Source organism: Plectropomus leopardus, chromosome 5, assembly GCF_008729295.1.
Source record: "Plectropomus leopardus isolate mb chromosome 5, YSFRI_Pleo_2.0, whole genome shotgun sequence".
Taxonomy (NCBI): Eukaryota; Metazoa; Chordata; class Actinopteri; order Perciformes; family Serranidae; genus Plectropomus; species Plectropomus leopardus.
The window spans coordinates 21273416-21285591 of record NC_056467.1 but is presented as its reverse complement, the minus strand read 5'-3'; the positions used below and the strand labels follow the sequence as shown (position 1 = coordinate 21285591).

Below are 12176 nucleotides of genomic sequence, written 5' to 3'. Positions count from 1 at the left end.
CATCTTTCAGTTAGTGCTATTGACAATCCACTTGACTTGTACTTGACAACTATTTGAGACCTTTTTCCTCCCACCTAATCTTGAAGTGTTTGAAACTAAAATCAACAATTCAGGGGATAAATCACAATTGCAAAACTAGCATTATGTGTCAGTTTCAGTTTGACAAGCATCAGTTTTATTTTTGAGTTTTAAAGCAAACATAGCCGGCAGGGGTATGATGATGTCAGATGTCTCTTGCCTGGATTTCTGATTCATCAGTCATAAATACTGAAAATGAGTCAATCAAACAAGGGGAAAGGTCTCAAAAATATGACAAGACATGCAAATGTTTGGTGAAACATGTAAAATGATATTAAATCTGCATAGGTTTGGATTACATTATGTCTTTTGCTTTGTTATGCAGGTGTTATAGCTTGCAATAATGTGTAATATTTGAAATAGGCATAGGACATCAAGTCAGAAGTGGTGGACAAGGAGAGGACTGAGTTGGAAGGACTTCACCTGCCATTTTAGTAATTTCAGATTAACCTCTTCAACTTTTCTCTGTCTTGTGTGAGTATTTCAGTCAGTAGCTCAAACATGAGTCAAAACCGGGATACCTTGCAGATTAACTGGCGAGAAACTCAAGTTTGTTAAAACGGCCTACGTACAACGTACATTATGCAGCACTGCAGAGAGTTAGGTGAGGAAATGACCATATCAGTGACTTTGCATAATCATTATGTAATGGCGCAGTGTTGAGTGAGTGAATTATGTCTTGCGCAGATTTATACCACGGCCTAAAAGGTATTTTCATGATGATGGCATCTCTTTCACCAGAAGCCTAGCTTTCTGTATTTTTTTTTTCTTTTGAAACCCACTCTTTCAGGTAGCTTTTCTCCAATTTTCTTTTACCCATTATGTAGCGAGGGCCAGTATCACAGAATAGATGGGCTCTATTGAAACTGGGCTGAAACTAATGGTCTTTGCCACAATAGCACCATTCACTGGTGCCCATGTGGCTTTCTACGTTATACAGGGCAGGGAATTATATGAAAGTCTTAAAATTCCCCCGAAATTGAAGTAGCCATAGTGACGATGGCTTTTTTTGATATCGTATGAGTCACTATGCTAATCTAATTAGGCGCCAGATCTATGATGTTCTAAAAAGGGAGGACAGATAAGAAATGTGTTGACAGAGTGCAATGGAGAGACAGCGATGCAGAGTTTCTCACAAGGAATAATATCTGTGAGAGCAAACAATTATCACAGTGTGCAACACAAACACTCGTACACTCACTGTTTGATGAGTGAATGTCTTTGATGGGCTGTCAGGGTGGCATCACACCAGCTCATGAGATGATAGTATGATGATATGTTTATTTCTGTTTATGCAGATATTTGGCTGCAGCTCATTCAGCAGCAACATTTAATAGCTTAGATAGTTATGTACAGATAAAATGAGCACAGAAAAAAGTGACAATATTTGAATATAAATGACATTGAATATTATTAATTTCAATAATATTTATTTATTCATTGCATCTTTCCTTCTTTTGTTTCTGTTGTTGTGGATTTTATAATAGACACGATACAGCATTCCAAACTTGATGCCAATTCAGTTTTTATTTTCATTTGAAGTCTTTTATGCCTTTATCTATTGACTCTGAGCCACTGGTATTCCCCACTATCTTGCCATCAGTTGTTTTTTAGTGTTTTTCTCAGGCCTCAGAAGTATGATAAAACACTTTGGGGCAAAGATACAGAATAGAAGGCCATAACTTGAGGCCAGGATGGCAAAAATCTCCACTGCAACAGTGTACTTCCCTGGAGAGCTAATGTAGGCGGGCACAAAGGCCACCCAGACAGCACAGAAGATCAGCATGCTGAAGGTGATCAGTTTGGCCTCATTAAAGTTATCAGGGAGTTTCCTTGCTAGAAAGGCCAAGAGGAGGCTGAGACAGGCCAGCAGGCCAATGTAGCCTAGAACCAATGAGAAGCCCACCACAGAGCCCATCGCACATTCAAGAATGATCTTGGGTCCCCAGTGGTCCACAATGTCTCTTTCTGCAGGCTGAGGAGGAGCCAGGGTCAGCCACAGCACACAGATCAACACCTGGGAAAATAAGTTTGGGCAGATTTGTTTAGAATACAAAGAAAATGAGAATTCAGGCATATTAGGACATATAAGCAGTTTGCAACCTGCAGGATCTAGAACAAGACACGGAATCTCTATTTGTATAACTGACCTTGTCCTCATATGGAGGTGTGTGTGAAAAAATAGACATATATGTATGTGTCACACATAAGTCCCTCATGAATAACATGATGAATGGACTTGCACAGTGCCTTAGTGAGTGGATTACTCAAAGCACTTTTACACTACATGTCATGAATTCAAGCAGGGTGGAGGGCATGCAAGTCCAAAAAACTTTTACAGGTGCTGGATCAAAAAAAAAAGAAAGAATCAAATAGAGGATCTGTACACTGTTTTAAAAGCTTCCAGTAAGTTTTAATTGTGCAATGTAACAGAAATCTTTGTCAGGAATTTTCAAATCATTGTCTGAGGCAGAGCAATACTATACTTTATGTGGAGTATTTTTGTTTTTGGTTTGTGTTTCATGGACACATGTTATGTTCCCCATGTATGTCATGGACACATGTTATGTTCTGTAGGAGTGTCAAAGAGTGCCAGCCAGCTCTGATCTGATTGACCTAATTGTTTAAACCTGAGAATAACTGTCTCTCAATCAAGCAGATTGCAATCACCTGGTAGATTGATGTGTTTGTGTCTTTATATTGCTTGCTCTGCTTTGTGATGATGGTTTGAAAGTGCCTGACGAAGATCTCTGTTAGATCGAAATGTTGCACGATTAAAAATTACTGTGAGCCTTCAATACAGTGTGAAGATCTTCTGTTTAATTCTTGCCACGTTCACCAGTTCACACACACAAGGAGTGGCTGTGTTTAGGGTTATTCATTAATCAGAAGGTTGCATTTCAGTCCCTGGCCCTTCCAGTCAACATGTCAAAGTATCCTTGAACAAGATACTGAACTCTGAATTGCTCCCAAAGGCTGTTTTGTCAGTGTATGCATGCATGTGAAATGTTTCAAAAACTGAGGTGAATGTGTGTGCAAATGGTTGTATGTGACTTGCAGTGTGAAAGCAGTTTGAGTGGTTGAACGACTACAGAAGTGCAGGTCCAAAAGCCCAAAGAAAGTTAAGAGAACGAACAGGGAAAGTTCTAAAAATATATATAATAATATTTGTAACATAAGTTTTTAGTATGTAATTCTGATAATTATATATATATGTGTGTGTGTGTGTGTGTGTGTGTGTGTGTGTGTGTGTGTGTGTTTGTGTGTATGTATATAAAACAGTTTTCTCCTAGCTTTTTTTTTCTTTTTTTTTCCTACAAATTTTTCCCTAGTCTTTTAAAAAAAAATCATAACTATAATACTAAAACTCAAAATACTAATTTCTTGCCTTTTGTGGAATACTTATTACCAAGTTGCTCATTGCCATTTCCCCCATGTTATGTGTCAGAGTTCAAAGGTTTAAATTCCTCTGAAAAGCATTTGAAAGCAGCAAACAAAAAGTGATGTTGCTTTCAAAAGGTTAAACACAGAATTACCTGTAAAAGGGTGCAGATGGAGATGCCAAACCGCTGCTGAGCAGGACCCACATAACGCATCAGGTTCTCACCTGGCAGCGTGGAACGAAAGGCCACCAGGACCACCACGGTGCGGCTCAGCAGACAGGAGATACATAGCACAAAGCTGATTCCAAAAAGCGTGTGTCTCAACTTGCAGGACCAAGCCACTGGTTCTCCAATGAAAGCCAGTGAACATAAGAAGCACAACTTGAGTGACAGCAGGAGCATGAAGCTCACTTCTGAGTTGTTGGCTCGCACCTTAAGGCAGGGGAGGGATTTCAATGTAAGGAGGACCAGAGATAAATTACAGCATGGTATTGGACATGGTTTCTTTTTTTATTATGATGTTAATGGTTCAGGAGACTGCAAAATCATTACAGCATTATCTCTCAGTATGATGAAACTGCAATGTAATACTTTAAAATGCAGTTTGGCATCATGAGGGATGGTGCTATACTTTACCAAAGGCGTGTGTCGGTGGTAGAGGAAGGTGGCAAATGTGGCAGCTGTCAGTGCTGCCCCGATAGCTGAGATGACTGTGAGGACAATTCCCATGGTGTCATTGTAAGAAAGGAAATCCACCTGCTGGCGAACACACACTGTTCGGTTTGAGCTGGACCAGAAGCGATTAGGACACCGTATGCACTCCAGTGATCCTAAGGAAGACAAAGAGAGAAAGCAGATGTGTTATTATTGTTTTTCACAGATAAATATTGAGTATAAACAGATTTTCAGAAGGTGGGACCCTTGGCATAGACATATAAAAGGCCTTCCACTTCTCTTTTGCATCTTTTGATATTTGTTTTGAGTGTCCTTTTGGTTGTTTTCCATAACTTTTGTATTTTTTTGCATCTCTTTGTGACTAGTTCATGTTTCTCTGTAGATGTTAATTTGTCTTGCAACTCATTTACGACTCTATGTGGTTGTTTTGTGTCTCCTTATCATCATGTTGTGTCTCTATGCATCATTTGATTGACTTTCCAACAAGATTCTCTTCTATTTAATGTTAAGTGGTACATAAGAGTTGAGTATTAAGTCACAGCTTTTATTTACCTTAACCTCAGATTCCTGAGTTGATGAGTAAGAGTTAAATAATCTTGTGTAAGTGCTTGGCAGCCCCACTGATTGCTTAAATGCAGACCGAAAAAAACACATGTTCGATAACTAATGTCTTTTTGTTCAAACAAATAAATGAAGACAAAAAAAGCACCTGTTTGGTTGCTAATTTCTCCCTCTGCACAGGGCAGACAGTCAAAGCAGCACACAGGTCTCCCTCTCTGCACAGCTTTCCTCGTACCAGGAGGACACGGACTGCTACACACAGACACAGGCACCTAGAATCACATAATCAGTAATGTTATAGAAATATTTCATCATTTTCTGAGCATTCAGAAACTAAGACAGTTTGTGAGTGGTTAAAAGAGAGACTTATAGTGGGAAAAAGCAGCAAAAATACACAACTTATGTTTGTTGCTTTCTCCCCACACCACTCTGTCCATGTCAATGTGAAACTGGCCATCTGACCCTTGGGATGACACAAAATGGCCAACATTGACAAACTCTATTGTTCCCTGAGGTGTCACATGCCAGTTGATGATATCGTATGAGGCAGGCGGGTCTCCGTTCTCATCAAAGTTCATCCATTCCTTTAAAGGTGTTGTGAAGTTCACTTCTCGTAGATAGTGGGCTATCTGAGAAAGAAAAAAAGGGTGGTTCATGTTACCTCTGAAAATGATAACATTATTGGCATCTAAAGATAGTAGAATTTTATCTACTTGTACAGGCTGCAGCCTCCGGACATCAGGACACCGGCCCTGCAGGAAGGGACCTCTTCCAGGTTCACAGGCCAGCATATCTTTTATTGCATGAGCGATAGCGTACACAGCCTTGTAGACATTGTAAGTGATTCTTGGCTGGGACACATCTGTGTACAAACTCTCCCCAACACCTGGAAGTCACTCAACACAGAGAAAGATAATCCAATAAACCACTAGGTTTAAATTTAAAAGACTATTAAAAATATTTCAAGAAATGTGTTAAACGATCACCTATGACCTCTGAGCCTGAACACATTGTCCCCCCATGGGCAGCACTAAGAGAGCATCCAAACAGTGCTTCCCAGAGTTCCTTTATGAAAGGGTCAGAATCAGGTGAACTCAGGCTTGGATTTAAGCGAGTAAGAAAGGCTCCCACTCCAGGGATATCAGCCTTCCGCATAGCAAATCCTATAGTCCCAGCCAACGAGGGGATGTTGCGAGGGGTGGAGACAATACTATATGTAATCCAAGCTTCATTTGCAATCCATTGCTTATCTGTTACGTTCTGAAGGACTACTTCCTCAAACAAAGCCTAGCAAAAAGAACAGAAACAGATTCTGAGTACCTCAGTGGATGCATCTAGTCTTCATAATATTTGTACTATGCCTAAATGATGTGAAAATGAAAGCCTAAATCATGACTACATTACCTTGGCATCCTGATCTATAAGAAATGTCACCACAGCTCTGGCAGTTGATTTCTGGATGGTTTCAACAATCCTTTGCATTTTCATCTTTGGGTAGTTCTTGGAATGAAAATGACAGGTATTAAAAATCAAAGTGAGAGCTGTAGAAATGAGACATTATTGTAAGGGAGGGAATGAGACAGGAGGATGGGAAATATATAGTGACACTTTCAAAATGTGGCATTACAGTACCTTTGGAATCACTTCATGGTAATCAACACACACTTCAGTTCCCTCGAGTGCTTCCATTAACATTTGAATCCCAAATCTGCCATAATCATCATCCGCAGACACCAACCCCACCCAAGTCCAACCCATGAGTTGCAGCAGTTCAGCCATGGCCCAAGCTTGTGCAGCATCACTGGGCATTGTGCGGAAGAACAGCGGGTACCTCCTCTTATCACTCAAACACATACAGGAGGCTAAGTAGCTCACCTGTGAAGAACAAGAGTGTTTTTTTGACAGACAGACAAGAAATATTTGTTCAGTGAAAGACAATGAGTATATAAAAAAAGAAAAAGGAGTTAACTCATATTCAAGTAGTACCAGAAATAAATGTAATCCTCTGCATTTGATCCCATCTCCCCGTCTATGAGCAGTAAGGAGCTGTCAAGGAGTGCCTAAGAATCAGCTCTATTTTTTAAAGCTTTTCCTTTTGTCAAAGGTTATTGTGGAAACATGTCTAATACCAAATATGTATGTCTCTGATTTGGAAGACAACAGGAGCAACCATAAGAGACAGATGTTAACACAGAGAGAACGTGGAAACTGAAAACAGATAGCCAAAAATAGACCTATTGGGGTTTGAATCAATGAGCTTCTTCCAGGCAGCACTTTGCAGCCCAAACACAAATGTCCAAGAAGAGAATAGAGACATATGGCACTGTGATACGGTATTAGAAATAATTTGCAACAAAACTAACAACCACATGAATCATCATTATGTTCGCAACACATCCTCACCATGGGTACATCAAACACCCCAAGAGTGTTTGCCACAACAATGGAAGCTGAAGTGCGTGCATCGCCAACAATAACAGGCACTGTAGGCACAGATCCACATTCTGAGTTTGCCAAATGAACTTCCTGTCCAGTTACCATAGCCATGGCTGCTAACAGAGTAGTGCTCTCTGCGAGGCAAGTATCAGCTGCCAGATAGCCGAGGGTGAAGTTGGGTAGGAGGTCTGGGTTATTGTTAATTTCCTCCACTGCAAAGATCATAGCCTGAAGCCAGCGATAAGCTCGCTGGTTAAAACTGCAGCAGGGGAGAAACAGGAAAATAACAGCAAAAGAGATGAGCATCAGAAATCAAGACACATGATAAAAGAGTGTATTAAGCACAGACTTAGTTCAGCTGAACATGTTCAACATAAGAAAATATTGAATTCTTCAAAATCTTACATTTCACAGGAGGCATTAACCTTTTCAATCCGAAAATCCAGCTCAGGCTGCGGTGCCTTCACGTGAACAGGGAACAGACCCCCAATCACTACATCTCCTGCCTGATAAACGCTACCTGAAATGGAATTTACCATCAGCTGGCACGGCTCCCCACCATAAACCCCATGGATAATCCCAGCGAGGCAGCAGAGGAGCAGCACACAGATATGCATCACTTGGTAGATAGGAGAGCAGCGAGGGAAATCCAAATGAAGGACAAAGTATAAACAACATTCATTAGGTAACACAAGAGACATAGCATGTTAATAAAGCCAGATACAAGTGATGAATGTATTTAGAGCCAAAAATCACAATGTCCTTTGGAGAGTTTGTGACCTTTATATCAAATGCTCTTTCTGTTGTTGATGAAACAAAGGCCAATCCAAAAGTCATACTACAAATTAACTGTCTTATTCTATTTTCTGTTAAAACACAAACCAATACCAGAACTCAGTAACAAGGGATGGATGCTTACTTCAAGCATCAGTGGTAGCAAGTTATTTCTCGCCACACCGAAGGAAGAAAGTGGAGGACGATGCATTTGATATACAGAAATCATTGCCACATGGGAGGCGGATCAGATTGTGTCTGAGCAGGAGGAGAAAATTAGTTTGTTATTGAAGGGAGAGGATACAGGGTACAGTAATTTGGAGCTAACACCATAATGGAGCAAAACCCTGGTGTGTTCATTCAGATGGCCCAAGACAACAGTTTCAAAATAGATGATGCAATTGTACTTTCTCTGATTACCTCCGCCAAGAAGGTTATGTTTGCAGTTCTGTTTGTCTGTTTGTCAGCAGGACAACAGAAAAAAAGGCCTGATTTTCATGAAACATGGAGGACAGGTGTAACACTGGCTGAGGAAAAAGTTACTATATTTTGAAGCACACCTGAATCACAGAGCAGCTTCATTTATTATTTTTCACATTGCAAGATATGGCATTTGGCTTTTGCAGAAGACTGCGCTTCCTGAGTATCCATCTAGCTTAACATGATGACACTGTACTTTTTTGAATAAGATACAGCTTTTCTTTCATTAATGCCATTATTCTGAAAGATCATACAAACCTCCTGAGTGACCACACTCTCCAGTTATAGCAGAGGTTGGGCGATTCAGTGGAATCATGCAATCAATTTCACCCTATGTCTCTTGAACCTCACCAAACTAATGAGGGGCTATATGAGCATGCTTGTGTAGATGTTCAATTAGCAGCAGGGATAGATTTAAGTGGCCTATACAAGATGAGAGGGGTTAGAGGGAGAAAGAGAGAGCTGTCATTTTCAGGAGCAGGCTCTGTCAGTGACAAGTGTTCATCCAATTATGCCATGAGAGCCCTCTTCTCTCAGTTCTCTCTTTCTTCCTGTCCACTCATTCTTCCTGCGTCCTCCACTTTGTAGACCACCTGATCGCTCTCTTCCTTCCTCAGACTTTGTTGGTTCTGGAAGAGTCTTCAGTAATTACTTTCCTGTCCTCTGCCCTCTGTTGCCCTTGCCTTTAAATGTGTAAATGTGCAAAGACACGGCCTGAATTTTTGTTTAAAACATTAAAACATGAACCTATATTATCATCAGAATGTGAAGAAGTAAATTCTTTGATGTTTTGTCAAAAGGTCGATGCATTGTGTTGCAGAGATATCTGCTAGCGTGCTCACTAGCTAGCGTCAGTCTATATATAAAAATATCTCGGTTGTTGGACAATTTTTATTTCATTTTAAAACCACTATCTGCTGATACTGATGACGTGCCAATATTATTGTGCATTCCTTATCTTAACATTACTATACTTGAACTGTTCTCTTGTACAGAACAAGAAGTGCCTTCCCATCTAGAGGCATTGGAATGAGAAGAAGTCAACTGTTAATTTATAGCTTGCACATGGTTCCCACTCCAATAAGTAGCCTAGAAAAGACATGTCTTAAATAAAGACAAGTTACATTTACACAAGACATTTTAGCATTGCCCTAATAAAACTTTAAACATAAAAATTTTAATCAGATCCTGTTGTACCTTTTTGTTTCTGTACTGATATAGACCCATAGTATTGACCTAACTGAATAAGACCCAGTAAACCCTTTGAGACAAAGTTTTCAGCCCCAGCTGCATCAGTTTCTCCAGGGGAATACAGGAAGAGGAGCACAGGGCCCAGCACAGCTGGGACCAGGTCCACAGAGAAAAGTATGTGACGAGAATGGCCTCACCTCCAAAAGATGAGAAAAAAAAGTATATTTCTGTCATTAAAATAATGCTTTTTGTGAATGTTGAGAGAAGTGAACAGGCTCAAGTTAGATTAGGACCGTAGAAGGGCTAAGGATGGATTTAAATCCAAGTCCACCAGATTTGTTCCACTCTTCCCTGCCGGATGCCAGCGTCAACTCATCACAGCATGGAGTCTGGCGTTGCACCTATCACAACAAAGAGATTAGAGCAGAGAGAGGTGCCATGTCCGAGAGAGGTAAGAAACCCACATCCCACCCACTAAATATGAGGCAAAGAAAGATCCAGAGTTTCATGCAATAAATCTTTCCACACCCAACAAACACTTTGCTATTATTTCTATATTTGTCTCTCAGCTTCATCCCGCAAACTCTTCCCTCTTCTGCTGATGATCGGATGGATCCTTGGCTGCACAGCAGTTGTCTACTTTGTCTTCATGTTTGTTTGGGTACATAATTTCGTCTTAGTATAGTATTAATATAATATGCATGTATTTGTATCAGTGTATGGAATATACAGTTGGTGTGTCCTTCACATCAAAAGATGTGGCTCTGGTAAAGGTCAGTCTGTGAAGCTATCGATATATCTTAACTATTAGATGGACTGACATGGAAATGACATTTATGTTTCTACCACAAGGCTGACACTTTTGATTTTTGTCAAACCTTTGACAGCTAAATGGATTGCCATGAAATGGGTACAGAAACTATTGTCTCACTCAGGGTGAATTCTTTCTACCTTGGGTAATCCCTTAATTTTTTGTTTAGCACCAACACCAGGTCAAAGTGACATTTCCATCAGCTTCAGTTGTACTTTTTCTGTGTTTAGTGCAAATTAGCAAATGTTAACATGCCTACTTGCTAAACTTTTTTTTTTTTTCAGTCCCTTCACTGCTAATGGGTTTTAATTTTCTTTCTTGGCAGAAAAGAACTGTGCAAGGAAGAAACTGAATTCATCACAGAATGAAGTCTTCTTTCCAGGGGACGTAGGGACAAAAAGCTCATCTCTATATTTTGATATAAATTCTCTTTAAGACACATACTGTCAGCTGTTTTCGCAGATGTGGAAAGGCTGGTATAAAAGTGAGCTATGGATATCTTCCATGGTTCAGTGGTAATGATGTTTAGCTGTGAAGTTTCCTTTGTTATGAATATCTGTCTGTCGTGTTATGGATTAATCAAATAAAGACATTTTCTGGGGGTTTCCTCCCCTTTGAATTAATGCATCAAATTGTCATTTATAACTCTTTTAGGCATTGCAGATTGAAATCCATTAACTAGAGTAGATGTCATAATGAGAAAACCCACTAATTTCTATGAACAATGTCAGATGTGATACATTCCAGTTTTTGTGTACTGAGGCTGCTGCACTCAACTCAGCAGAGCCTTTTCTGAGATAAAGTAGAAATACGACAGTGTTTCATAACTACAGGGTAGTAAAATGAGGGATGGATTTACCTGAGTGTGTGTGTGTGTGTGTGTGTGTGTGTGTGTGTGTGTGTGTGTGTGTCCGCATATTTGCGTCCTCTGTGTATTCATGTCACACTGTTGGGCATCAGAAATATTGAGTGTTAGGACTGGCAATGTCGTTGCCATGGCTACCACAAGTCTGTCTTTTTTTTTTCCTGAAAAGTTCCCCACTCTCACAGGATGTAAAGAGAGAAACAACGGCGAGAAAATTAGGTGGGGAGCTGCACTTTCTTTAACACTTTTAATTGTTATGTGCATAGATGGCCTAGGGGGACTATTTATTCATAATTTGTTTTATCAAATGTAATCCCTTGATGAACTGTTTTACTTTTGGAATATTGCAGAGCCAAAGATGGAAGCCGAATTAAGCTCATCCTCTAAGATTTCAGCATTTGGAGTCCAGCTCAAAGCAATCAAACAACTATTGTTTGCTTGACATGTCAGTTCATAACTTGCCATTACAACTGAGCCTCCAAATCTGTAATAATAGCGTTGTCAGCTTTAAAGAGCATTTTCAAGTCTGCATTTAATAACAGGGAATTAGATTGTCTGGTTGTTACTGCAGGTTGTGCCACATCCACTCTCCAGTAAGCCAGAGGTATAAGCCTTATGATGCTGCGCAGGCCAAATAATGCTGTGGTGTCATGTCGAACATGTGCACCAGATGCAAACATCAGCCCGACAGTGTAACGAGGTTGAGATGGAAACTTTCTGCACCACAGCAATGCGATGGGGTTAGTAGAAACACATGTGATGAACACTTGCACACACATGCCCAATGCAGGCAAACATGTTAAAGTCACTCTCACTCTTACACATGCACACTGAAGCTCATATTTAACACACACGTCAGATGCATCAGGTTGTAACTGGTAGAATAATTATGTCTTTAGGCTGATAACATGCTCAATCTGTT

The 12176-nt window shown here is 40.1% G+C and overlaps 1 protein-coding gene across 1 annotated transcript; it reads right to left on the bottom strand.

Annotated features, from left to right (window-relative positions):
- Positions 1-1666: 1666 nt before the first annotated feature.
- LOC121943067 (extracellular calcium-sensing receptor-like) lies at positions 1667-7642 on the bottom strand. The gene is made up of 11 exons (XM_042486444.1): positions 7539-7642; positions 7101-7392; positions 6330-6572; positions 6102-6197; positions 5684-5984; positions 5411-5583; positions 5101-5326; positions 4846-4971; positions 4098-4291; positions 3615-3893; positions 1667-2095 (listed from the first exon to the last, which is right to left on the bottom strand). Exons 2-11 carry the CDS (start codon positions 7356-7358, stop codon positions 1667-1669), a joined length of 2325 nt encoding a protein of 774 aa, XP_042342378.1. The 5' UTR covers positions 7359-7392; positions 7539-7642.
- Positions 7643-12176: the final 4534 nt, after the last annotated feature.